Source organism: Meriones unguiculatus, chromosome 4 (assembly GCF_030254825.1).
Source record: "Meriones unguiculatus strain TT.TT164.6M chromosome 4, Bangor_MerUng_6.1, whole genome shotgun sequence".
Taxonomy (NCBI): Eukaryota; Metazoa; Chordata; class Mammalia; order Rodentia; family Muridae; genus Meriones; species Meriones unguiculatus.
In genome coordinates this window covers 30478375-30506213 of record NC_083352.1, presented here as the reverse complement: position 1 = coordinate 30506213, position 27839 = coordinate 30478375, and the positions used below count along the sequence as shown (strand labels likewise).

Below are 27839 nucleotides of genomic sequence, written 5' to 3'. Positions count from 1 at the left end.
ATATTAAGTATACATTAAGTAGTATGAATAGTTGAGTAACATCGAAATGCCAAGGTGACTAACATACAGGTAGCAAAGAAACAAAATGATATACCACTTTCTCACTGAGCAATCTTTTAAAGTCTATATGCATAATTCAGAGGAAAATTATATCACATATAAAGTAAAAATAGTAACAACAGTTATATAATGACTAAATCAACAGATTAATTAATTTGATGTGTGAAAGAAGAAATAGTTACTTGTCCAAGATATTTCAATACATTCTAGAAACACAATTTTTTTAAACACAAAATTTAAATTATGGATAGAAAACAATCAGTGAACAAATTAAAAATACAAACTTTATTAAAAACATACCTACTGTGATTGGTATAATCTTATCAACTTCAGTGCACAGAAAGATACTTAAGTAACTAAGAAGCATACTTGAAGATGAGTCTGTGATGGTATTTCCATCAGTATGCCTAGAGAAAAGATACAGCCAGGCTTGGTAGCACAGGACTCTAATCCCAGCACTTTGGAAGCCATGGTAGGTGGTTCACGAGGAATTCCAGGGCAGCCTAGTCTATATAATGAGTTCCAGAACAGATAAAACAAAAAGAAAAACAGAAACAAAAAGGGGGAAAGATCCACCCTAACTGTGAGTTGTACTGTCCCACTGACTGGGGACCAGAAGAGAATGAAGTGGAAAAAAACAAGAAGCCCAGGAGCAGACATATCCCTGCCCTCTGCAGGCCCTGCCACTGAGATGCAAGCTGCACTGCTCTTCCACACTCACTTTGCCATGAACCAAACGTAGTTTTCCTCCCATCAGTTGCTTTGCTCAAATATCTCTCATGTAGACAAATGAGCTACCTAATACAGAGAATCAGTATTAGAGCAGTAAAGCCAGCTGTGGCATGGTTATTCCTAAGTACTTTTTGTCAAGTTTACAGTAACAACTGACAAAAAACACCTTCAAAAGATTTGTGTCTGACTATTGCTATGTATCTGTTTGGTTGTGCTTTGGGATTAAGGCTTTGATATACATACTGTTTGTATTCCTAATCATGGGAAAAACGTACACCACATCACTAAAACATCTTATCTATTTCTTAAAAGTAAGAAATAACCGAAGCAAGAAAAACTCAATCTCAGTTGGTTATAAGCATATATGTGTGTGTGTATGTGTCTATTTGCCTCAAGTAATGTGACGCCTGTAATCAGTAAGAAGTAGTCTAACAATATTGACTATCACCCCTTTCCATCTAACCTTTGTTGTCTCCTACCTATGTGTTAGGGGTTTGGGAGGGATAGGAGTGGTGCATGGAGGCAGGAAGAAGAATCCAATACAGTAGCCAAAAGTCCAGCTACATATACACATATACATGTAGCCAGTTAATATCTAATCAAAATATATTTGTAATTTCCTATGTTTTAATTGAAATACAATACTACATTAATCTCATATTACCAGAGTTGTGTTTATATATAAAGTTTGCTTGATACTAAAATGAAAGTGCTTACTTTTCTTTAATTTGATTTTTTAAAAATCTACTGATCCATAACAACACCCTTAAAAAAAGCTATTTTGTTCCTAGAAAAGTCAGTTCTGGAGATGAGTAAATTCGTGCAAGAACACATCTAAGCAATTATGGGAATATTCTCTACAGTATGATTTAGCAAAGGAAGTTTGGAGCTAACACTTAAAGAAGGTGAGAATTGTATTGAATAATCATAATTAGCAATTTTATGTGGCCAAGGTCTTTGACGTTAACTGGGAGGGAGGTGAGAATTGAATTCTGAAATTTGAGAATAAGCTGACTGTGAAGGGAGCTCAGCCACCAGCCTTCCGGGGGCCATATGGAAACATCACCTGGTGCTACCAAAAGCTGCGTCTTCCTTGGAGAGAAGAAAAAGGCAGCAATGTCTCCAAACAGAGAGCAGATTCTTGAAAAATGACTAGCAACTTGTATAAGACTGTAAGAATTTGTGAAATATTACAATGGGCATGTAGAAACCATCCAAAATTAAACTGACATAGAAAGAAGCAGAAAAACACCATCACCTGGGGAAAAAAAGAGAAGTCACTGCTGACAGGGTGACATTTCAAAGTGTCTAAAATGCCCTTTGGGGAATAGCTCATAATGCAAACATATAAAATGAGGCATAGAGACACATACCTGCAATCCTGACACTAGAGTGCAAATTCAAGGCCAGCCAAGGCCACACTGCTAGTTTCAGATTAGCCTTAGCTACATATACAATGAGCTGCATACACATGCAACAAACACATATAAATGATGGCATAGAACTTACTGCATGAACAGGTATTTCATCAAAGGTATCCAGACAATAAACACACACACAAAAGACGTTCAATATTAAAAAACATATAAAATGGCATTAATTATCATGAGCCACTATGAAAATAATCAATTATTTTATTTGAACAAGCTAAATATGCCTTAGCCACGATGTCTATGATAGTAAATGCTCTGGATTTAGGATTATTTCATAGTTTTTTAGTATATACATAAAAGAACTTGGAAAGAGGGATCAAATCCACATATGAAAATCATTTGTTTCATAGCATGTCTAATGCACCTGACACAAATAGCCTACAGGTAACTTTTCAAAATTGTATGCCTGCCTTTTGATTGTGGCCTAGCACAGACATACTGGTAAATAAACTGCAGAACACCTGCAACATGAAATTATTACTCAGTAATAAAAAGAACAAGCTGTTGAAAAAATGCAATAATCTGGATGGTTTCTGAAGGAATTATGCTAACTAAGAAAGAAAGGCAATTCCAAAAGGTTCTACAATGATTAAATTTACATAACATTCTTGAAATAACAAAATTATACAAATGGAAAATCAATTATAGAGCTGCCAAATTCAAGGCATGAAGTGGAATATGGAGTAGACAAGGCTGTAAAAATTGTGATTTAATCCCCTCTATCTTGACAGATCAATACCAAGTATCTGCTTACAATATGGTATGGTAGCTTTGCCAGGTAAGACTACTAGAAGATGCTAGAGAAACCATATCTGTAAACTACGGTTTGAATATATCCCCCAGACTCCTGTGTTCCAGGCATTATGTGTGCAGCTGCTGGCATTACTGAAAAGTTACTGGGTACTGATCATGAACACTTCTAACTTCACTTGTGTGTGTGTGTGCGTGTGTGTGTGTGGTTTGATCCACTGATAAATTGAGAGCTGAATATGCTATTAGGAGGTGGTTTCTTATGTGAAGAAGGTTCCTGGGTACATCTGAGAGCTATATCTCAGCCTTAGAGCCTTAATCTACTTTGAGCCACCTCCCCTCAACTACTGCAGAGCCCAGAACACAAAACCAAGTGAAAATGAACTACAAATTCTGACAACTTGACCCAACATGAACTCTTTCCCTGACTTATGCTGATTTTTATCATATATTCTGCCTCAGAGATAGAAAGTAAGACAAAGAATCCGTATTGCTTCTCACAATTCCTTATAGACTTTACCCTTATCTCAGTATGCACTACACATGAATTATATTTGTTCTTATCCAAAGCTTCTTTCTGACAAAAACTTCATTCCTTTTAAACTGTTCAGCTCTGTCATCTAGTAAGAAGTCTTTAATGATTAGCAGAACCAAAAAGTAAATGGACCTCCCTAGGAAAACAAGAATCCCCATTTATAGAATTTTTAAAAGAAAGTGCACCAGGGAACTACTTCATAGACCACAGATATAACTCACTGACCTATAAAACAAAACGTTACGACATAATGATGAAAAGTCACTTTTAATAAATACTTGTACATTAGTCAATATCCTGATTTGTAGCTTACTTTTCAACTCAGTTACATATGACATTAAAAATTACTGAATTTTCTTATACATGTGTATCTTAATATGCATGAGCATGTAAGCTAGGACTTCTGCCTTTTCTAAGTTTTAAATAGATAAATCACCTGCAAACAGAGCACTGCCGCTGAGGCTGGAGAGCAGTGAACATAACAATCATAGAGTAGTTCCGAGGCGGGGCCTTTACAAACTTTCGGAACTTGTCACCATTCATTCGGAAGATCGAGCGCCTGGAACTCCATTCCATCAGCTGTTCCACCTTTTCAGCCAACAAGTTCTGTAATTAGATAGAAGAATTAAAAGTCACAAGTGTATTTCTCCCTTGGAGTCGCCCCCATCCTTGGGTGTGCTCCTCAATTTTCCTTAATACGTCTACTTTTGCTGTGCTACATAAATAACTCATGAGAAGCTACAACTTTTCAAATTAGATTTCATATAATGGAATTGTATCAAGACTATATTCTTAACCTAACTTAATCTTTGTTAATGGCCTTTATTTGGGTAAATATATTAATTTCCCACTGACCTGATTTGCACAAAATATTCCATCTTTGCAAATGACATTAAAATCTATAAAAAGGTTTTAAAGAAAATCAAATTCCTGTTCGAAAGAAAGAAAGAAAGAAAGAAAGAAAGAAAGAAAGAAAGAAAAAGAAAGAAGAGAAAAAGAAGGAGGAAGGAATATAGTTCCCTAATTGTCACTGCAAATAAAGCTAAAAAATGCTGTTCATTCTTAAAAAGGGCCAGCCAACCAAAGAAGTGGAAGGCACTCTGCCTTTTAACAAACTGAAGGCAGACAGAGTGGCTGGACACTTCTCCATCTGAAGAATGACAAAGCAACAAGCTGCTTGCAGGTCTGATCTCCTAGACTGGTTGCTGAAGCCAGCAACCCAGAAGATGAATGATGAAGACGGGACATATTCTAGGAAACTTGCTCTACTACTCAAAGGCAGGGAAAGAACAACCCAGTAAGGTCAGGTTAGCTGCTCCATGCAAGCTGATTAACACACACAGTGTTTTCATTTCCATGCTCACAGCACACTGGAATGGAAGGCGCTCTGCATTTAACATGACAGAGAAATCCTTCAAACACAAAACTGCATGAAAATAGTGTTGTGTGATTTTATTTCTAAAGGTCAAAAACAGGAGAAAGGAATCTCCTGTGACAGTGACAGAAGTACGAACAGTGATGGATGTGGTGCAGAGACTGAAAGATAACGCGAAGAGGGGAGTGGAACAGTGGCATTTAGCTCCCCAGAGGGCACAGGGAAGGGAGGCCAGCGGAGCTTCCAGGCAGAAGGCTCATCCTTACACCACTGTACCTGAAGAAAAACTCCACAGGATGTACTTCTGTAAGAAAAGACTGCCCTTGCCCTAAGCCACAGAGGTACAAGCCATGAGGGAGAAACAGGGTCTCCTCCCTCCCTCTCAAGGAGAACCCTAGCTGTGGCTCCCTATGAACTCCTCAGAGATGGATGCTACAGAAGCAGAAAGAAAGGCAGCTTAGCTTGCTTTTAGGAAAAAACAAGTAAACAAGCAAAAACCTCAGTGAAGTATTTTGTGCCTACCAGGGCAAAGGGAAATATAACTCAAATGAAATAGAAGGGATGAAAGGAGCAAGTGCAGCTACTCTTCTGGCTGAAGAGTAGGCAGAGAGCATTCAGGTCAGCAGATAATGACAAGCTGATTGTATGAAAAAGAACTGCGGCTAATTATTGGGTTAATTGTTAGGTTTTATAATGAGATGGTTTTGTTATAGCAAAAAGGCAAAATCCGAAATTAATTCTAACTTGAAATCAATCTTATTTAGATGCAAATAAATTTAACTGGTAATTCTGCCCGAAAGTATGAGTACATTTCCATAAGGAGACTAATAATCTTATTAAATTGAAAAAACAAATAAAAATTAATTGGGAAGCTACTGTTCTACCCCATCATTTTGCTCTGAAGAGTTAAGAACTGTACAGACAGGTTTAGTTCTTAGTCTTCCCTGAAGTAGAAAGGGAACACACTCAGCTCAATGCACTAGTGTTTGTCTTATAGAAACCTGTTTGAAATTTATAGGACTGATATAAAAGGCTCCAACTGTTCAGTCTAAGGTTCAATGTTATCTACAAGTTCTGTTAAGCTTCTGAAATTTAACTATTATATACATATAAATGTAAGCTGTCTTAACTATTAAAGAACAGTGATCTTTTAGCAAAAAAAAAAAAAAAAAGAATCTCCCCACCAGAACCTCTGAGCAGGGCATGGGAACTGCTCTTGGAAACTGTTACTTTTCTGAGTTCCTAGGACAGTTTCACACATGCTTTTCTCATCAAACACAAATATTTACAACACACTTTGAATTTATTCAAATTACAAAGTGATAGAGGGGGTCCAGTCACATAATTAGCCCAGCATCTATCAGCTAAAAAAAAAAAAAAGTTGCTAAAATACAAGTGTTTGAGTCTACTTACGAACTATCATAATTTCTTAGAGTAGAAGGAATGCCCAGAGATATGTCTCACAGTGAGAACTTCAAGCTGCCATTAGCATCCCAGTAAGAACCAGGTAACCCAAGAGGATGCTGTGCCAACAGTGGGTTCCTGTGACAGTGAATGGCCTGTGGGTAGTGGGAACAGCTCAAGAATCCAGTACTTAGGAAACTGCACTTTTGCTTGTGGGTGTATGTGGAGTCTAGAGTGCCTCTCACTGAACCTGGAGCTCATAATTCAGCTAGCTGGCTGCAACTCCAGAGACTGTCCCACACCCCAGCCACCAACACTGGGATACAGTTGTGCTGGGCTACACCCATATTTTACTAGGTGCTGGAGAGTGGAACCCAAGTCCTTATGCTCCTTCAATGGCTATACTAACGGAACCAGCTTTCCTGCTGTGGAAACAACAATCTTTTAAAGGAACTGCTAGCAAACCTTCCCAACCTTTACCCTGGAGAGGGAAAAAAAGTCTCTGTTTTTATGAACAGGAAGTAAATCTGCCCTCTAGCCAGGAGGGAGATGCTATCCCAGTCTTCAAAGAATTTTATATAACAAAGTAACAAAGTCCTTGAAAAGACAGTACAACACCAAACCTGTTCATGCTTGTGCTGAGATAAGTAGAAACATGAAACATGAGTGCTCCAAGGAGAAGTGCCAACTCATAATACAGAGTTTATTCTTTAAAACAAGCAATTTATAGACATCATCTACAATTTTAAAACCCTAAACATGACACACAGATTGTGTCCTTATGATTTACAAAAGCTCAAGTTCTGCTAGGTTTGCTTAAAGGGGAATATGGAAATATAACTACATTCTGAATGCTAGGGGTGGGTGTCTGACCCTCCATATCTGACCCTCCCACTCTCAAAACTGGGTTCCATGACAGCAATATGACTGGCTTCTCTATATAGCCTAAAATATCCCTGGCATCACTGGCTAGGTTTTAGAATTTTTTAAGGTTTCAAGACTTCAAAGGAAAAATCCATCAACTACTTACAACAAAAATATTCACCTATCTTAACTAATATACCTCTGGGACCTGTGCTGAGGGAAACAAGGGTGGAATCCGGATTTCTCTGGTGCTCTCCACCTTAGGGAGCAGTACTCTCATTATCTGACCTAATCACCAATGGAAGGGCCTCAGTGAGGGAATAATTTCTATCAAGAACAAAAAAGACTAAATAAGTTATATTTGCTTTTAACAAACAAACAAAACACACAATAGTTTTTGCCTGCAACGGTCAAAATTTATGAGTTAACCAAATCCTTTTCAACAGTACAGTTTTACATATTTCCTTTCTATGAAATAACAGTAAGTCTTCAGAATTCTACAAATGAAATGCCTTTCTCTTATTATTGATACTCTACAAGTTGACACTGTGGTGAAAATGCTAGGGTAAAAGTCATGTTAACAGCCTCCCCCCAACAAAAAACAAAGAAAAGAGAAAAAAGAAAAAAAAAGTAAAGGAGAGTGAGAAAGAAAAATAAAACTTTTATGTATTTATGTCCTGAAAAAAAAGTAGAACTGCAATCATATATAATTTTATCACTACAAAATATGGCAATTTTTTAAAGAAATACTCATCAATCTGTGTCATCTGGCAGATGAATTATTGATGTTTCTGGTTCCAATGACAATACTGCCTCAAAGCTATCTACAATGTATTGATGTTTTAGAATGTGGGATTCACTACTCTTTGGCCAGATTCTGGTATTAATTCTCCTTTTCTCTTATACATGTGCATGAGTGTGCACCCCAGAAATAGTGAAAGAGTACCCATCATTTTAATTTGCATTTGTATTTTATGGTAAAGTATTTCACACAATTATGTTCTCTCACTTAATAGGTATATAATGTCCTTAATTCTTTGATGTAATCACAAATACAATTTAACATTTTGCATTAGAACATTCTCATTATACACAGTGACGGTTTTCAAGGGATACTTTCATTCAAATACATCATGTACTTTGATCAAAGCCACCCCACTCTGTTGTCTCCTTCCTATTCCAAATAGTCTTCTCTTTATTTCATGTTTTATGAGGGTGAGGGGGACAGACAAAAGAGAGTAGGCTGGGTGGCATTTATTTATTTTGTAAGTCTCGGTTATTTTGACTGTACAATTTCCAGTTCCATTCTCCCAAAAATGATGAAATTTTGTTCTTAGCATCTGAATAAAACCCCATTATATTTGTGTGTGTGTTTACAATCTATTGACTTGTTGATGGAAACCTAAGCTGAACCCACAACTTTCAATGCTGCAATAAATATGGAGAACTTAAAAATGTTAAGGAGGGGCTGGCAGATGGCTCAGCTAATATAGTGCTAGCTATGCAAACATGCAGATCAGGGTTCGAAACCACAGCACACACAAAGTTTAAGGCATGATGTACTGCACATCCTAACTCCAGTGCTGGAAGGCAGAGACAGACTCCTAGAGACCATTGAACAACCTGTTCCGACAATCAATGTTGTCCAGGTTGATAAGTAACACATGCTGTGCCATTATGTCTCTAACACAGAGCTGAGATTTCTCCCTCCTGCCTGTAACTTGTTGCTAGCTCAACTTTACATAATACACATACCAAAGTCAGCCTTGACATTTTTCTAACGTCTTCGTGCCCTGTGACTCCAAATACAAATGACAATGAACTTAACCATCATTCCCAAAAAAACATGTAAGAGTTAAAAACTCTCTTTATACTTTGCAACTTAGGGTCTGCTGTCTTTGATACTCCATGATGTTGCCTATGATATATTGAAACTCTAATTTGGAAGCTGAGTTTCTCATTACAGTTCCCTAATGTACTACGACCCAATGCTGCAACTCTCATATCCTTGGGAACTGAAGGGAATTAAAGGCTCTTCTCTTCCCACTTCAGGTTGTAATGCTGTAAGTCTACTAAAGCATCTCCAAAGGGTTATTCATGTCAGCTTCTGGCATGTTTCCGGCATTCTTTAGAATACAAGATGCTAAACACAATTCTAGGAATGTGTGTGTATGTGTGTGTGTGTGCGCGCTCGCGCACATGAATATCACTAATTATAAACTTCTAAAGCAGAAAAATTAGCCATCATAGAAAAGACAGGAAGAAGACCTCTACTCTTCCTCGGCGTTTTCAGTATTCATCTCTGAACCTACTATTAATTACACTTCAGCCAGTCACCTACTTCCCTACCAGAATGAACAGAGTAGTCACTTTCTCAAGTGGTCACTTGTTTAAAGCATTGTTAAACAATTACTGCTCTCCTAAAATCAGCAGTAATTTACTCCAGGGCACCGATGGTTTGCCATAACAGACTCATCTCTTTGATAGGTACTAAAAAAAACCCAAGGAAACACTAAAAAGTATACAAATATTGTTTACTACTACCTAAGCCAAACTGAAATGTGTCTTACCTAACTGACACAGGAAAAGTTAGATTGTCAATGACAACTTACTACATGGAAAACAAAAACTGTAACTTTTATTTTAATGTGGCAACGTTATCTGACCCATAATGAAAAGCTCAAAGCAAACAGAAATAAGTAAAATTTTTCTAATTCCAACACCCCAAGAAAAGAGACAAAACAAGCCCATTTTCCATCACATTGCGTACCACCCCAATAACCATACTCTATAGAGACTAATGCTCCATTGCTTATTTGTTGGAATGACATTTTTGTGCTCGGCGTAAAAATTATCCTTGCTGATTTCTATACCCAGAGAGTTGAGTTCAGGGCAGACTTTGGCATTGTCATTTTCATGAAGCACCTTCTATCTCAATGTTTTGTAAACACTGTTCTCCTTCCATCACCTTCTGCTTATAACAGGAGCTCCACAAGGAGAGCAACAGAACCAAAATATCTAGGTACAGGGGTCTTTTCTGAGACTGATGCTCCAACCAAGGACCATTCATGGAGATAACCTAGAATCCCTGCTCAGATGTAACCCACGGCAGCTCAGTATCCAAGTGGGTACCTAGTAAGGGGAACAAGGATTGTCTCTGACATGAACCCAGTGGCTGGCTCTTTGATCCCCACCAAGGGAGAAGCAGCCTTGCCAGGCCACAGAGGAAGACAATGCAGCCAGTCCTGATGAGCCCTGATAAGCTTGGATCAGATGGAAGGGGAGGAGGGCCTCCCCTATCAGTGGACTTAGACAAGGACATGGGAGAAGATGAGGGAGGGAGGATGAGATTGGAAGGGAATGAGGGAGAGAGCTACAGCTGGGATACAAAGCGAATAAATGTAATAAAAGTAAAAAATATAAAAATTTAATTGGAAAAAAAAAAAAGCTTACGGCCAATAAGCTGAGGCAGGACTAGGAGATGGGACTACTTCCTGGCAGAAAAGAAGAGGGTTGAATTTGGGGACTGGAAAGGTAGGCAGAGGTTGCCTGCCTGACACAGAAGAAGAAACAGGTGTCAGGACAAGACTAGAAAGAACAGGTAACTGGCCACATGGCTGGGATATAGGCCAGGCTAGTATTTCCAGGTTACAGTAACTCAGAATCTATACAACTTAGTGCTCTAAGCTAATGAGAAAGATAGCAGGTGCTGGGGCAGGCACAGAAAGACCATCCTGATACAGCTTATACCACATCAAGAAGCAGTTAGATGTACCACTCTACTTTTCTTTGTCTAATATCGGTACCTGTGCTGCTTATATCAAGCAGATTTGAAAGTGGGAAATATTTAAGCAAAAGCACACTTTTATAGTAAGATGGTCAATTAAAGAATTACTATAATTTACTTCAAGATGTGCCTTAGAAAGATTATTTATCAACTTACAACATGTATAATCAATCTAGGTAAGAAAAACAAGTTTTAGGTTAATGAGACTTATTTTAAAAATAATCAACATATGAACAACAAGCCTGAAGCTCCTAATTGCAGAAACATTAACTATCAACAGAGAACAAGACTGTAGAGATGGGAATGTTTAAGGGGAAATTTCAGAAAAGGTAAAAATGATCAGTTGTATCTATCATTTTAACATAATGGGAAAGAAACTCAATAACTCAAGGGACCTGGTTTCATGTATGAACTGTTAGGTAGCACAGATCGTCAACAGAAGAGAATGTTAATTCAAATCACTATAACACCCAAGGCAATTTACAAATCTGTAAAAGCATGATTTTTGTGCTTCTGCATCAAAAAAAAAAAAATCAACTAATTGCTTACTGAATAATCAAAATGTAGCATATCCATATAATGGATTACTGGTAGAGAAGAAACAAGCAAAATTCACATGAATGTTAAAATATGGATAATTCTCAAAACTGCTCACTAAAAGCAGATATCTGAGAATACATATTGTATGATTCCACTCAGGATACATGTCCAGAAAACTATCCATTGAGACAATACTAGGGAAACAGCTGGCTGGAGCTAGGGAAAGCAATCAATGAACAATATAAGCATATGAATCTCTTAATGGGAATATATAAATGCTATAAACATTTCTGGGATCAGTGTACCACTCCTGAAAGTTACTAAATCACTGGATTACACACTTGGATGAGTAAGTTCATGAAATGTAAAACACATCTAAATAATAAGGTGGTAAAAAGCTTGCTGTCATGGAACAGGAAGGTTACCAAGCATGAGAGAGCTGGGTGCAATGCTGAACACTCAGATGGTAATCTAGACTACTTGTTCTGTACTTGTCCTTGCACAGTGTTTCCATAAGGTGATAAAAATGACAAATCGTAATGAAAATGTGTTAGGAGGTAATATACAGAAAATGCTAGCTCCCCTAAGAACAATTACTCTGATGTTATGTAATCTGAGGATCAGTTTTGCAGAGGAGAAAACATAATTTTCTCCATTATTCACAGTTTTTTTCTTGGACCTGCCTGTGAAATAGAGGCAGGCAACAGAAAAACAAACAGAAGTTTAATAGCATGCATATATGTTAGGTACCTATGAGACAACACAAAGAAGCAGTCAGTCTCTAAAGCATATAGACTTAAAATTCTCCTGAGTCCCTTATGTCTCTTAAGAGAGAATGATGATCATGAATTTCCACCCTAGTTCAACAAAGGAGTACAACAGGTAAAAACACTTCATGCCTGTGGAACTTGGTGTAGTTAAGGACGCAAGAAACATCTGTAAGAGAAAACATAAAGCAAGCAGTAACAAATGAATTAAGGAGCTACAGAGATACTCAGGGGGTTAGAACACTTGTTGCTCCTGCAGAGGATCCAGGTTTGGTTCACAGCACTCACATGGTGGTACACAATCACCCATAACTCCAGTTCTTGGTGATCCAGTGTCCTCTCTAAGGTCTAGGCACCAGATTTGCACACACAGCATGCACACACACACACACACAAACACACATAGGCAAACACACATAAACATAAATAAATAAATCTTTTTAAATGTATATGCTATAAAGGCTAAATTAATGCATGGAAATCACTTATAGTACAAATGATAAGAAAGTCAAATTTTCTTCTCATCTCTTCAGGTAAAATTCTCTTAATATTGACAGGACACACATAAGAAAATATTTATATTGGGAACTTAAAAAACCTATCATTTACTTTAAATTTCAGACTTTTCCAATGTTTTGAGTACTTATACTACATGAAAAATATGCTAAATTCACAGCCAACTTGTGAAATTGTTACATAATTCGCCTTTTTTTTTCCAGAAAATGGTACAAAAATCACTGATGTTTTTACATTAATTCCTAACAATACTAAGACAGATCATCATAGTAAACGTATTCCAGCAGTAAAATTATATACAGTGATGTATGGTGTTGGACTTTGGATCTTAAAAAATGGCTGTGTATGAGAAGAACTAAAAAAAAAGATAGTAAAGATGACTTTCTGTGAATACTAATCCATAGTGGCCACTTTCAATTCACAACAATTATTTCACACCCAAATTGTTCCATCTATAAAGTCACAGGTATATGTTTATCATACTTGAAGTGCATAACTTAGAAGCTTCAAGTAGGAAACTCTATGCTCTTTGGCCCATGTCATGTAAGCAAGTTGTTCCCTGGCTGTAGTCACTGTGAATGGAGCCAGTCACCCTGGCTCCTCAGACATAAACAATGCCCATTAAAGCACAGGCCAAAGTAAATGGTCCCTCCCTTACTACAGCAAAATGAATACTGATACAGAGGTGGGTATTTGTTTCTACTTCAAAAACATTGATATTATTGAACTTTATACCTTTACATTTTACAAATAACACAATTGGAACATGGTGGGTTCCTTAGTGTTCCACTTCTGTGAAGAGACACCATAACCACGACAACTCTTAGAACAGAAAGAATTTTACTGGGGGCTTGCTTATAGTTTCAGAGGGTTATCAACATGTGGGGAGCATGGCTGAAGGCAGGAAGGCACAGTGCTGGGACAGTAGCTAAGAGGTTTACATCCTGATGCACTGGCAGAGAGAGAGAGAGAGAGAGAGAGAGAGAGAGAGAGAGAGAGAGAGAGACATTCATCGACTGAAACATAAAAACCCACCTAGAGGTACACATCCAACATGACATGCCTCCTAATCCTTCCCAACAGTCCACTACAGCTTGCTGGCCATCAAGTCTAGGCAAATTCAAAGCTCCAAGCTCCAGTGTCTCTTTTCAAGATCCTTTCTTGAAAACAAAGTTGGACAACCAGCATCTAAGACTGTTCTCTAAACACAATGTACACAAACATGTATGCATACAGATTAAACAAACAAACAAACCAGTAACTGTCAATTTCAAAAGGACAGTGAAAGATATCTAAAAATAGATGAAAGATAAAAAATACTGATTTCCTCTACTGAAAAGCAAAGCCAGGCATAGGCATTAGTTCCTGCAATCTTGATACCACTCCTATGTGCTTTTTCATGTCACTGCCTGACTCCACTCTTGGAAGCTGTGTTCATTTCGCCACAATCAAATTCTTCTTATAAACAATACTGCAATCAGTAGTGCTGTTCTCAACTGAGACATCATAGGAAGACCCTTAAACTTGGTCTCCATTTTGCCACGAATGTATCTCAGGACTGGTGAACTTTAAAGGGGAAAGAGGGTTCCTTCATTTTCACAACTCTCTTAAAATTTTACATTTCAATTTTAAGTATAAAACACAGGTGTCTCCTATTCTGTTCCTGTTGCTCCTGAGAGCTCAAGGTATTGTTCACAGTCAACACTACTGCGAAATCAAAATGTTTATCAGACTTAATGATTCTAGCTAGAAAACCTCATAAAAAATCATATTATAGTCTGAGAAATACATTTCAATGTGGTTATCTCCTATACTACAGTATTTATAATTTTATGAACTTAGAAGTTAGTATGCAAGCTTGGTGGTGAAGGCACACATCTTTAATTTCAGCACTCAGCACAGGCAAAGAGATCTATGTGAGTTCGAGGCCAGCCTGGTCTACAGAGTGAGTCCCAGGACAGCCAGTGTTACACAGCGAATCTTTGTATAAAAAAGAAAACAAAAAATTAGTATGCAAAGGTTCTATGGCCAGATTATCCATTATGCTCATCACATTTTTTTTAAATTTAGCAAACAATGATAAGATCTTGCTAAACAGCTTTTCCAGGATAATTAACAAGGACTCCCTCAATATCTGCCTATCTTTCATAGATGACAAAACCTATGGAGTCTCATGACCCTCATATAAAATGGTACACTATTTACATAAATTGCACATATTTTCCATAAATTCATCTTTCCACTACTTTTAATACTTATTATTGTATAAATGCTAGTTAATGTTGTTATACTATATTTAAAATATAACATCAAGAAAAATCTGCATATTGTTAGAATAAGTATGTTCCTCCTGTTCTCCACCTACAGTAGGTTGAATGTACTGCTATATAAACTACAGATGCTGACTATAAAAAATTTACAAAACTGCACTCCCACCAATAATACACAATCTCCTAAGTATATGTCCCTTCTCCCACCATTAGCTTAATTTTTGAACAGCTGAAAGGTGTTATAATTTTCATACCAATGATGAAATCACAGCATCATTATATATAATTATTATCACTTCTATTCTATACTGTGCACTGTCTGTACAGAATATGTATTTATAGCTGGACAGACTTCTCTCAGAAACTCGTTTTACTGATGACTAATAATGTATTAGCAATTAATATTACATACATACTCGTTAACTAGTTCTACTTATGACCTGAAATACAATTTTAATCATGATTTCCTTTTTTCAAGTGTGTGTGTGGGGGGGGGTTCATGTATGTGGATGTGCATAAGCCAGTGCAAGTGGAGATCAGAAGTCAATGGTAAGCAACTTTCTTAATCACTTCTCATCTCACTTTTTAAAATTTCCTGTGTGCAGGAGTGCAAGCATGCGTGCCAAGGTAGGACTGTGGGGATTAGAGGAACCAACCTGTGGAATGAGTGTCCTCTTTCCACCATGTGGATTTCAGAAAATCAAACCTGGGTAGTCAGTCTTGGTAGCACATGCTTTCACTGCTGAGCCATCTCACTATGCCCTAGCCTACCTTTTTCTTTATACAAAGCAAATATAATTTATATAGAGTAATAATAAAACCTCCTATAGATTAAATAGCCTGAGAGTCAATGCACTCATCTGTGTTTACCTACTGTATACACATGCGCACATGTTTACAATATACATATAAAACCTGAATGTTCCCAATATTCCAGAAAGAGAGTAAGTACTACAACTCCATTCATAAAGATTACCTAATGGTCACAAAGATGGACCCTGAGATGTTGCCTGCCTTGAAATTCCATACGCCTTTTCTAAGCCCCTTTGCTTCCTCCTACCACTGGAAAAATCCTTCCCAATATAATATCAAAATTACATTTCAGAAGTTCATGTGGAGTATAAGATGTGCAAGGCACAGTCTACTGGGGTCATGCAAAAATAAAACCTAAGAAGTTTTTCACTATGTGTGTACTAAAATTCATTTCATGTAGGCTGTATCAAAAAAAGTATATTATAGTAGAATCCATAAGATATAATCAGCCCTGAATGAACAGCAGGGCATAAAACACAGTAATTCATAATATAAAGCATAACATAAAATTAAATGCTGGTTCTGCACTGCATTTAATTCTAAAAACTAAGAAAGGCAGACTACAATTAAAAAAAAAAAGAAGACATATGAATCTATCTCTCCATGGTTTATGTAGACAAGGTATTAACTATAAAATCAGACACAAAGCAAGCCTATACAGTAAATAATGTAAAGGTCTAAGTATTTTATTCCTAAGACTCCAAGATGCATGTGGAAAAGCACGTGGTTTATTGGGAAGGAAAAAATATTGCTCAAAGCATAAAACAATACCATCACCTGAAGAAAGTCAAGCCCACTCACACATGTAACAAGAACAAATGTAGCGTTAATGAGAAACTCATTGTGGCTGAAATTCACTCTAGTGACTAGCATTACTACAAACTAGCAGCAGAAACAAACTTCTTAAGTACCCAGGAAAACGGATTATTCCCAAGATCTCTAGCCCATCACTAATTAGACACACAAGCAGTCTCTTCTTATTAATCAGTAACATTCTCTACATTAAAACTATCACCATTGTCTTCAAACTGGCATGGTACATACGATTTCCCTCATAAGACCTCTAATATTTAGCTTGAATCCAATATGGAGCTGTTGCCCTTTCTATCATTGATTTTACAAATGGTAATTTAAAAAAAAATTAAATAAAAGTCAGATGGTGGTACATTCCTTTAATCCCAGTACTTGGGAGGCAGAAACAGGAAGATCTCTCTGAGTTCGAGGCCAGCCTGGTCTAATAAAGTATCCCACTTAAATCTCTACCATTACGAATTTAATCCAGGTTCTATCCTCATCAGCTATGACCTATGGATTTTTATACTTAAGCAGCAAATAAAGCAGGGAGGACCTCCTTTGCTCTAACAGTCTGAACCGCCAGACTCTGTCACTAGGTGGAAGCACTGCCATGAAGGCAGTGGTCAGTGTGCTAGGATGTCTGTCTGTCCCTCTTATTAATCACAGCTGATTCTTCAGCTCTGGGTATCTATCCTCTCAATAATGCAACAGTTTTACTTCCACAGTTCTTAATTCAAAATATCACATGAACAGCTATCACAGTCTTTGCTTCCCTCTGACACTTCACAAGCCAGGCATTCATCCTCTGCACCTCTCTCAACATTCTATCTTCCAAGCTCCCCTAACAGCTCATTAAGCTCAGACAGCACTCTAACTAAAGCTCCAAAATCCTTCCACAATCCTCCCAAAGAAGTATGGTCAGATTCATCACAGCAATACCCCACATCCCTGATTCAAGTTTCTGTTTGTGTGCTTCTCTGTTGCTGTGAAAAACACTGGCCAAAAGCAACTTAGGGAGAAGAGGGTTTACTCTAATACATCTTGCAAGTTGTGGGAAAACAAGGCAGGCAAGGCAAGCACTTCAGGGCAGATACTGAGGCAGAGACCACAGAGGAATACTGAGCTTGCTTTCCTATACAACCTAGGACCACACGCCCAAGGGTGCAACACACACAGCGGCTGGGCCCTCCAACATCAGTCATTAATCTTGCCAGGCCACAGAGGAGGACATTGCAGCCAGTCCTGATGAGACCTGATAAGCTAGGGTTGGATGGAAGGGGAGGTCCTATCAGTGGAACTGGAGAGGGGTATGGGATGAGATGAGGGAGGTGGGGAGGGTGGGGTTGGGAGGGAATGAGGGAGGGGGCTACAGCTGAGATACAAAGCAAATAAAATGTAATTAATGTAAAAAAAAAAAAAAAAGGAACTGCCTCACGGCAATTTCTACAGACCAGAGTGATGGAGGCAACTCCTTCATGGAGAGCTTATCTACCCATGTGACTCTACAGTTTGTGTCAAGTTGACAAAAGCTAACCGGCACCAAGAAAAAGTATATAGATTTATCTTCCCAGCAGAAACAAACAAAAAGCACTATAAAACATATGAAAACTCTAGGACGGTGCATACCAGAAAGTAAAAGGCACTATAATGTTGAAGAGAAAGGAAACAGGGAGTGTTACTTTATTCAGAGAGACCAATTCAAGGATGAGGCAAGGAGGCCTTACCAACAGAAGCCAGGTAGAACTCAAGGGAACTAAATCAAAGTAAAGAACTAGTGACTTACAGAGAAATCTGAAAAACGCTAGGTCCTGGATAAGCTAAGTGCTGAACAAATCTTATATCTGAACATTTAATTGAGGCCAGAAAAAGATTTAACCCAAAGTACAGTGACTGGTAATTTCTACCGTAGAAACAAAAGTATAAGGAACCCAGACACACTGCTTCCTAAGATTCACTCTAGTGGCACAAGTAGGGCACATATAATAGAGACCTAATATACATGGTCACCTTTCCTAAGCCCTGTGCAGGACAAGCTAACAATATTCCTGCAACAATATGCTTTATAGAACATGCCATGTAAGTATATTCTATCTCACTAGACTCCGACAATGGATAATCAGTACACAGCACGTGTGTTTAAAAAGAGCAGTTCCCGTCAAGAATGGCATCTGGTCCCACCAGCCATGTGGAAATAATCTCATAATTCAGAATGCATTACTAAGTACTCAGAAGACAACCTTGCCTCCGTAGAGATGAATAGTTATCTATCATACAAAATGCTGTTCTGGGCCTGTTTAATAAATCTTATATGATGACTTAAAAGACTTGGAATACTTGAATCACAACCAGAATAAAACTCTTTGGTGATAACAAGAAAAAAAAAATATCCAGCAGCCAATGTTTGATACCCAATCAAGTATTACTGAACATAAAGCAAAACAGGAGGAAACATTCCAACATAAGGAGAAAAATTAATAAAACACACAACACAGGTATTAAATTTAGCAGAATATAATAATGAACTGCACTCTACATGCTCAAGGTATCAGGCATAATAAAACAGCCAATTTAACTTCTACATATACTACAATACCTAAGATGAAAAGATAACTGGTAAAACAGTATGAGCACACATACCCCATACTGATGAAGGTAAGCTGTAAAAATCAGATAAAATAAAATTGTACAGAATTAATGCAGACTACATCAGCTTTTAATGACATAATAAGTGCATATTTACAGATACATGTAGCTAACATACAAGCTGGTGAGAAGTACGCCTTAGTTAGGGTTTCTACTGCTCAGATAAAGCAGCATGACCATAAACAATTTGGGTTAGAAAAGGTTCATTTCACTTACACACATCACAATCCATGTATGAAGGAAGTCACAACAGAACTCAAGCAGGACAGAAGCCCAGGGCAGAAACTTATTAAAACCCTATGGGAGGGCGCTGCTTACAGGCTTGCTCTCAAGGCTTGCTCAGCCTGCTTCCTTATAGCATCCAGGACCACAGCCCAGAGATGGTCCACCCACAGTGAGCCGGGTTCTTCCTCATCAATCAGTAATCAAAACCATGCCCTACAGACTTGCCATCGGGCAAACTCTAGAGAAACATTCTTTTGATTAAGATTCCTTCTTCTGAGGTAACCCTAAATTGTGTCATGTTGACATAAAACTAGCCAACATAAAAAGGCTATCTCAAGACTCATCACACCATACTACCAACAAGAAACACCAAAACTGGTGACAGAAATAATGATAGCATCAATGCTGGTGATGATAATCAGACATGTTCAGTTTCTATTTAATTGTCTTACAGCACATGGAAGGGTTTTTATCCAGTAAATCACAAATACGTGAATAACATGTTATGTTACAGCATTACAATGGCCAAAACACAATGTTGATAGATGACAAGAATTTACAGCTATAATTCAATGCCCACATTTTCCCTATACCTATTACCCACACCACCTTGCCATCAATCTTTCCTCACTCTCCACCATTACAGTAAAATTATTCCATTAATTTTTACTGTCATTTCTGTTTCATATTCATTGTTGTCTCTATGTCCTTTATTCTTTACACTATGTGTATTGTCTATCTCTCCTCTTTCCTCCTAGTTTCTTTTAATTACTGCTCCCTATTCCTTTTAAATCTTCACCAATTCTGAAAATTTACTGGACTTAAAAATCTACTTCATGAAGGCAGTACACAAAATGATCATTAATACTAAAACATGTAACTATAGGTAAGTGGAAAAAAAGGGAGAGCAAGATAATAAAACTTTGAACATGACTTTCTTCAAGTTTTCCCATTTTATGTTAATTTACCTTCAGGCAATGTTGTTTACTATTTATTAATATAATATTCTTAGAATAAACTATAGTTATTTGTTAGAAGTATAAACAAAGTCTACAAGCCTTTTACTGGAAATAATCCTAATATACTAGTTTAAATGTATAGTTGGATAGATGGATGGACATGCAGGATTCACATGCAAAAACAGCCATGCAGTAAAGAGAGAGAGATTGATATATCTATACTGAGAGAAAGAGACAGACATAACTGGAAGTGCAAATATTTGTGTCTCTATTTATAAAGACTTCAAGATTGAGAGCAAAATATTTTAAAAATATTTCCAGTGCACTTTATAGTAAAAATAAATTTTAACATTCTTAGTAGGATAACAATGGTTAACAGTAATTAACTACAGGCTTCAAAATAGTAGAGAAGATTGTTAATATTATCAATAAAAAATTTTTTTCAAAGCAGTGGATATCCCCAAAATCCTGATTTGGCCACTACATATTGTATGAAAGTATTCTAATCATCTCACTACAGTTATGTGCTAAATTGAAAACATTATAAAAATTAGTTAAATCAGTCTTGAAAATGCCCTACAGTAAGTCATTAAAACAAAACTCATTCCAAAATATAACCTGCTCTTCTACTTTCTAGTTTAAATGAATGGAAGACTTCCGGAAAGGCTATAAGAAAGTTTTAGATTTACAGCTATTATAAATTTCTAGGTAAAATATAACTGAAATTATTGGGTCTAAAATATTTCAAATATTTTGTATTAATAGGCTGAGGTAACAAACAACAACAACAACAAAAAAAAACAGTAAAGAACATGTGCATTTTAAAAAACAGAAAGTGGGCTAAGGGTATACAGTTCAACCTGTTGAAATATGTTTAAGGATCTGAATCTGATCCCCAAAAGAAAAATAAAGTAAAAATAAGACCAAACCCCACTGGTTTCTGTTAGTATGACACGTTACAGTAAAATAAAAGGTATACAAATCACTGATGCAGCTACTTAATTTTGCAGGAAAAGAATGCCAGAGGAATTTTCTGAGCAAAAAAAATCAGTAAACTGTGCAATCAGTGCTCAAACCCAGGCAGGTTTCCTACCCAACAACCACAATTCTGTGTTGCCTTCATCACATAGATAGAGCTAGTTTTTCCCTCCAACTGTTCTCAAAGAGATTCTAGACACAGAATCTGGACACTGTGTTTGCCTCAACCATTAAGTCACTTTCTGGGTCAGAGACCATATTAAATTCTCCAAGTTTGTTAACCCATTTTTGAAGATAATAATAAAAGTAAATGTCCTCCTAAGCAGCCCAAAGAGAAAATACATTTCATTCCTAAATTGTGGCATAAATATTATTTTAAAAGCAATTAAAAACGTTTATTACTATTCCTTTTAAATTCCATCTTCATTGTTAAAACTCTCAATTTAAGTTTACACATACTGCCCCAAACTAAGGTTAAAGACTAGAGAGCATAAAATTCTAGGTGGAATTTTAATATGGATTAATTAGTATAGACTTTAGCAGCAGTAGCTTACACAGCTGCCACATTAGTTATGAATATCAATGCTGAGAAGCAGGCTAATTTTCTATCTCGAGGTAAATTTAATTAGCTTTCATTTTAATTTTAATTACCCATTATTAATCAAACATTAAGGTTTTCTTTGGACTATACACTTCCTTCCTAAACTTCTTGCTTATTCTTCTAAGAGATCAATTACCAAAATCAATAGGCATTCTAATCGCATTCATCTGAAAAGGCTGTCCTGTGCACAAGAACATCTAGGTATCTTGATAAAGCACAGTCTCTGAAGCAAAGCTCCTGGAGGGAAGCCTGAGCTACAGCAGCGAAAGCTCCTTAGGTGAGGCTGGGGATGCTAACAATGAACCACGCTGAACAAAAAGGGTAGGAGCACGAACAACCTCAGAACAGTGACCTGGAAGGAAAAAGGTTGACTTTGAGTTAAAAAGGTTTTACTTTGAAAATAATAAAGTCAATAGGTCCTATATTTGAAAAAAAAAATACAATATCTGATGAATTTGAAACATGTTAAAATAATGTGGTAAAGACATTGTTAGTATGTAATTATACCCACACAATCACTAGCTTACACCATGTTTATTCATGCAATTCAGATTAAAAACATTTCAGTGTCAGCTCTCTTAAAGAACTGAGCAAAGCAGCTCCCAAAACTTCATTTTCACTGCATTAAAACACTTCAAACACTGCACTGGGAAAAGTTCCTTTCACCAAGTTTCTAGGGTCTGGTAGCAAACAAGAGATGCTTTAACCAAGGCTGTTCCCAAACTAGGTAAGCACAACTGGCGTAAAAAGAGTGCGAGAAAACTACAGGTCTCATTCTTTAACATTTACCAGACAGAAACAGGAGCAAAACTAAAAGTAGCAATGACAAACTAAATACACTAGATGAATTTCTGGAAAGCTAATGTATCGATAAAGATAATTTTAAAGCTTAAAGGTCAGAGGCAAAAGCACGGAAGATCCAGACAGCTGCACAAACAGTAGCTTCATCAGCTTCAGTTCTGCATGGCTAGAACTAAACCATATGTCATGAGCTGAGCATCTCCAACCCCAACACCTGAAATCCAAAATGTTCCAACATCTAAAATCATTTGCATTTTAACAGGATCTCATAGATGAAAAACTCTATACTTACTTACATGTGACAGATGGTGTGTGACTTTTCCTGGAGAAGCATACAGAAACTCCTACTGGCACCACATAGTATACTGATAAGCCAAAGAAACAATGCCATGCAATTCCAATTCAGTCAACCAATTATACTGGGGCTACTTAAAGAAGCATGGATGATTGGCAGCTACCTCACCCAGCACAGGTTTATGACTCACAACAGATCCATCACTTGGATCCCATTCATGGTCAACCTCCACCTCCTGTGTACTCTATCTAGCACATGCGCAAACCCCATGCAGCTGTGGCAGGATTACATGCTGCTGGGGTAGACAGTGGGAGATTGGATGAGCCTTCCTATGCCCTTTTCTAATAAATGTTAATGGGCTCAATACTGTGAAGGAAGATCTGTAGATAATCACAGCAACTGAAGTTTCAAGATAGCAAAAGTCAGACCATGCCCAAAGGGCAGAATTCCACAATACTATGCATAATGACAGCAAGCAAACATACAAAAAAACTCATAAATGTCAAATATTTAGATGGTGTACATAAAAGCACCTAAACCATACTCAAGATGTAAATGACACCCAGATAGGCCTATGTAAGAAAGTGAAGGGAACTGGCTACTAACACAGGAAAAGCAGTAGTTTACAAAGTGCAATTTCCCAACCAGCAGTTCCCAAACTTTAGCATGAACCAGAGTGAATCAAGGAGCTGTTTTTTTACTTAACTGAAAATCTTAAAACCAGGTCAGTAGGACCTAAACTTTTTCATTCTAACAAGCTCCAATAATGCTGGTCTAATTGAGAACCCTCTCCCTGCTGAAATTGGAAGTGTTAGGCATTGTTAAACTAAACCAGGATGATCCCTAAGTACACTGGAACTATTTCTCCTTACACCTAGTGTAGACTTCACCTCTCATTCAAGCAAACTCAGCATTTCACTGTAAATGATGTGTACCATACCTCCTAACCTCCTAATCTAGAAATCTGGGCCCTGGGTGCATCTGAGAAACAACCCACTTAACTGGTTTCTAGTAACCCAATCATTCTGGGCTTTGATCTATTTGGACTCTGCTACCCTATAATGCTGTTTTTTTTTTAATTTTTACATTTTTTTCTTTATTAATTACTTTATTCCCTTTGTATCCCCCCCACCTGTGGTTCCCTCCCTTCCTCCACCCTCTTCATGCATGCCCCTCCCCAAGTCCACTGATAGGGAAGGTCTTCTTTTCCTTCCTTCCGATCCTCGTCAATTAGGTCTCATCAGGAGTGGCTGCCTTGTCCTCTTCTGTGGCCTGGTAATGCTGCTTCCCTCTCAGGGGGAGGTGATTAAAGAGCAGGCCAACCAGTTCATGTCAGAGACAGTCCCTGTTCCTATTACAATGGAACCCACTTGGATACTGAACTGCCATGGGCTACATCTGTGCAGGGGTCTTAGGTTATCCCCTATAATGTTCTGAATGGCAACATCCTCCAACAAGGTCATGTGCTTGAACCGTGGCCCTATATGGTAGAACTATTTACAGGAGGCTATGCAACCACTGTAACCTAGGGATTGGGGGGGAGGGGAAGAGGTAAGAAACTAGGGGCAGGTACTAGAAGATTTGAACTGTCTCTGGATCCGGGTCTGGCCAAGATATGTGGAGTCCCACTACACACTCCCACTGCCAGAAGTCACTGCAGGGCAGCTGCATCATGCTTTTCCCATCACAGTGGACACAAATCACAGAGACCATGAGCTAAAATGAAAATTTTCTGTTTCTGTCATAGATTTTGTCACAGCAACAAGTCACTGATTTAGCCACTCTCATGTTTCTTACCTTACTTTACTAACTCTCCCTGATGTTTTCTGTAACCATCCCCCATCCATCCACCCAACACCCCCCAGAAGCACCCCATTCAAGTTGCTTTTGCTCTAGCTTTCACTGTGATCTCTGCCACAAGCACCTTCAATAGTAACCTTCCCTCTCATTTTTACCTTGAATGCACTCATTAGCCTTATCCAATTAATACCAACAAGCTGCAACTGGCCTTTAATTATGGTTTCTAAGCAGATACCTAGCATTTTATGTCTGTGTACATTTTGTGTTTTGAAATCTTTACATCTCCTACAACATAAAGTCTAAATATTATAAACAGTGTTTCATACTTTTAAAATACATTTTAGTTATGCCTCCCCAGCCTCACCCCATATTAATTCCAACAGAAGCCAGAACACTAATGATCGTCTATTTGCAATCCTCTAAATTTATCTTAACACCACAATTCCTTGTGAAACCCATTCCTGCCTGGCGTCTTCACAGACCTTTCTCATTTATCAGGGTTATTATGACCACACACACATTTGAGATACAGTCCCTAGACTCCTCATAGACCAGTTTTTTGTTTTTTTTTTTTTTTTTTTTTTTGTGTGTGTGTGTGTCCTTTTTTTCTTTTCTTTTCTTTTTTAAGTTCTATTGAGTGGCCAATTTCATAACTACAAATCCTATGCATGTGCTACCTATCTATTTTCTTAAACAGAATAATATTTTATGAAGTTCATACCTAAGAGTACTAAGGATTCAAAAACTTGAGTATCAGTAAAGCATCTAAGCATTTTAAATTGCCACACAGTATTAGAATATTAGACTGCTAAGCCAAAGTTTGTTGTGTTATATTGTTTGTTTTACAACATTTGCTTCAAAAACTTCACCCATGAGATGGACAGGGGAGAGATTAGTTACACCACTGACCGAGGACCTTCCTTATGCCACATGTGTCCAATTGGGGTAATATACCCAGTTCCAGTTTTCCCTCAAAAACTTTACCTCCAGTTAAATCAAATCTCATTTCAAATAAAAGTGGCTTTAGACATGATGAACACTGCATACTTCATGTAATGTTTTTTCCCAGAGCTTTCCAAGGGGGAAAAAATGGTTCCATAATTATTTATAGTTCCCCTCCACAAAACAATATAATTGGCATACTAATTAAAGCAATTTATTTAAAACCTCCAGACAATGTGACATGTGGAATAACTTTACAGTGGATCACGAAAGGTGAACACTTCTAGTAAAGTGAACACTTCTGGCGAGACAGAGGAAACCTGGCAAAGTATCCAGGATCCTTGCAGCCAATAAAAACGTGGGAGGAGAGAACCAACACTAAGCAGGAAGCTTCCTCTGAACACCACATACATCATGGCACATAGATCCACATATACATCATAACACACACAATAATAATAAAGACAGGATGCTCTCATGTCAGGAACCCAAACAGTGACATTTAGGAAGGCTTCCTTAAGGAAATGTAACAAGAATGTACCAAGCCTAGGCTTTTTATTGTTTTTGCTGTATTGTGCTATATAGAAGTCTTCACTCTACATGATCTATGTTAAATATTCAGAGAACTATCATAAACACCTTTCCTATTCTAAGTGAAATTTACTAAATAACTTGTAGTAGTCCCATATCACCTGGCTTTCATTGTTAGCATTGCTATTGTCTTCTCTAGCTTTTGATACAAAGTCACTTGCGTTCTTACATTAGCAAGTTCAGAAGACAACCCAAAATGACCCTGAATGCTTTAGCACTGTAACTAAGTATTAAATAACCCATACCCTACTTTACCAGAAATCCTAGCACTGACCTCATATCTGTTCAGCACTTAACAGCAGTGATAGCACAGCAGATGTGGGGCATACAGCAGCTAAATGCTGGTTTCAAGTAAACAAATGCACAGCTGTATGAACCACACTCAAGCTACTTCCACATCAGGGCATCACAGTTTCTTAGCAGTGGAATCTGATGCTAATAATAGTTTAAGAACCAGTACTGTTATGGAATAACATCAGAGAAAGAAAACAAGGTCAGATTCATTGCCAACTGGCATGTGTAATCGTTAAGCCACTTAATGCTCTCTTGTATTAATTTCATCATCCAACAGATCCACACTGTGTCTCAAAGAAGCTGTCTAAAGCCATGATTTTCACCATGTTTCCAAAAAGGAACTTTCCAGACCATCTTGTATAGCAAAACATACTTTAGCAGAAAAAGAACAGAATGCCATCAACTAATGACTCTCTGAGCCAAACAAGCCAGAGGTTGCACGAATCTTTCGCAAGCTTTGATATCTTGCTTTAATACAAAACCTCTCATTAGAAAACTTAGATGGGGGGGGGGAGCCAAGATGGCGGCGCCGGGAAAACAGCGCCTCTGAGGAGCAGGACAGCACTTTCCTTGCAGAGACCAGGAGACTGAACTTGGGGCCCTGAAACTACATCAATCATGTTTCCCAGGTGAGGGGAGGCTCCCACGGTGTGGGAATCGGTCGGGTCCACTCACGGCTACCCAGCCAGAACCCGGAAGAAATCCCGGGTAACGCGGGCTTTGGGTCTCCGGGCTGGAGCCGCAAGCGGGCGTGTCCCAGCCACTTTCCCAGGCTGATCCGTGGGCACAAGGGTACCTGAGACTGAGAGTCCCAGTCCCGGGGGACCCCACGGGGAAGCAGGGTTGCGGGTCTGATCGCAGGTCACCTAGTCTCTCCCCGGAAGGTCTCTGCCGCCATCACAGCCGAGCTTCTGCCGCGCGCAGAGCTTTGCGCTCAGCTCAGCGGTACAGACAAGCTGCGCGTCCCAATACAACAGGGACTGGGAACCCCTGTCCGGAGAGGACCCCACAGAGAAGGAAGAAACTGTGCTGCTGGGGTCACCTAGGGAAAGTCTAGCAGACTGCAGAT

General features: G+C 38.0%; 1 protein-coding gene across 5 annotated transcripts in view; it reads right to left on the bottom strand.

Annotated features, from left to right (window-relative positions):
- Tusc3 (tumor suppressor candidate 3) overlaps positions 1–27839 on the bottom strand; it is a 160922-nt gene that overhangs the window by 99014 nt on the left and 34069 nt on the right. For 4 of the 5 annotated variants that reach the window (XM_060381622.1, XM_060381623.1, XM_060381621.1 and 1 more), the window contains exon 2: positions 3947–4116. In XM_060381622.1, coding sequence (XP_060237605.1) covers positions 3947–4116 — 170 coding nt within the window. Of the gene's footprint in view, positions 1–3946; positions 4117–27566; positions 27589–27839 lie in introns of those variants that run through there. The other variant, XM_060381624.1, reaches the window with a different exon arrangement.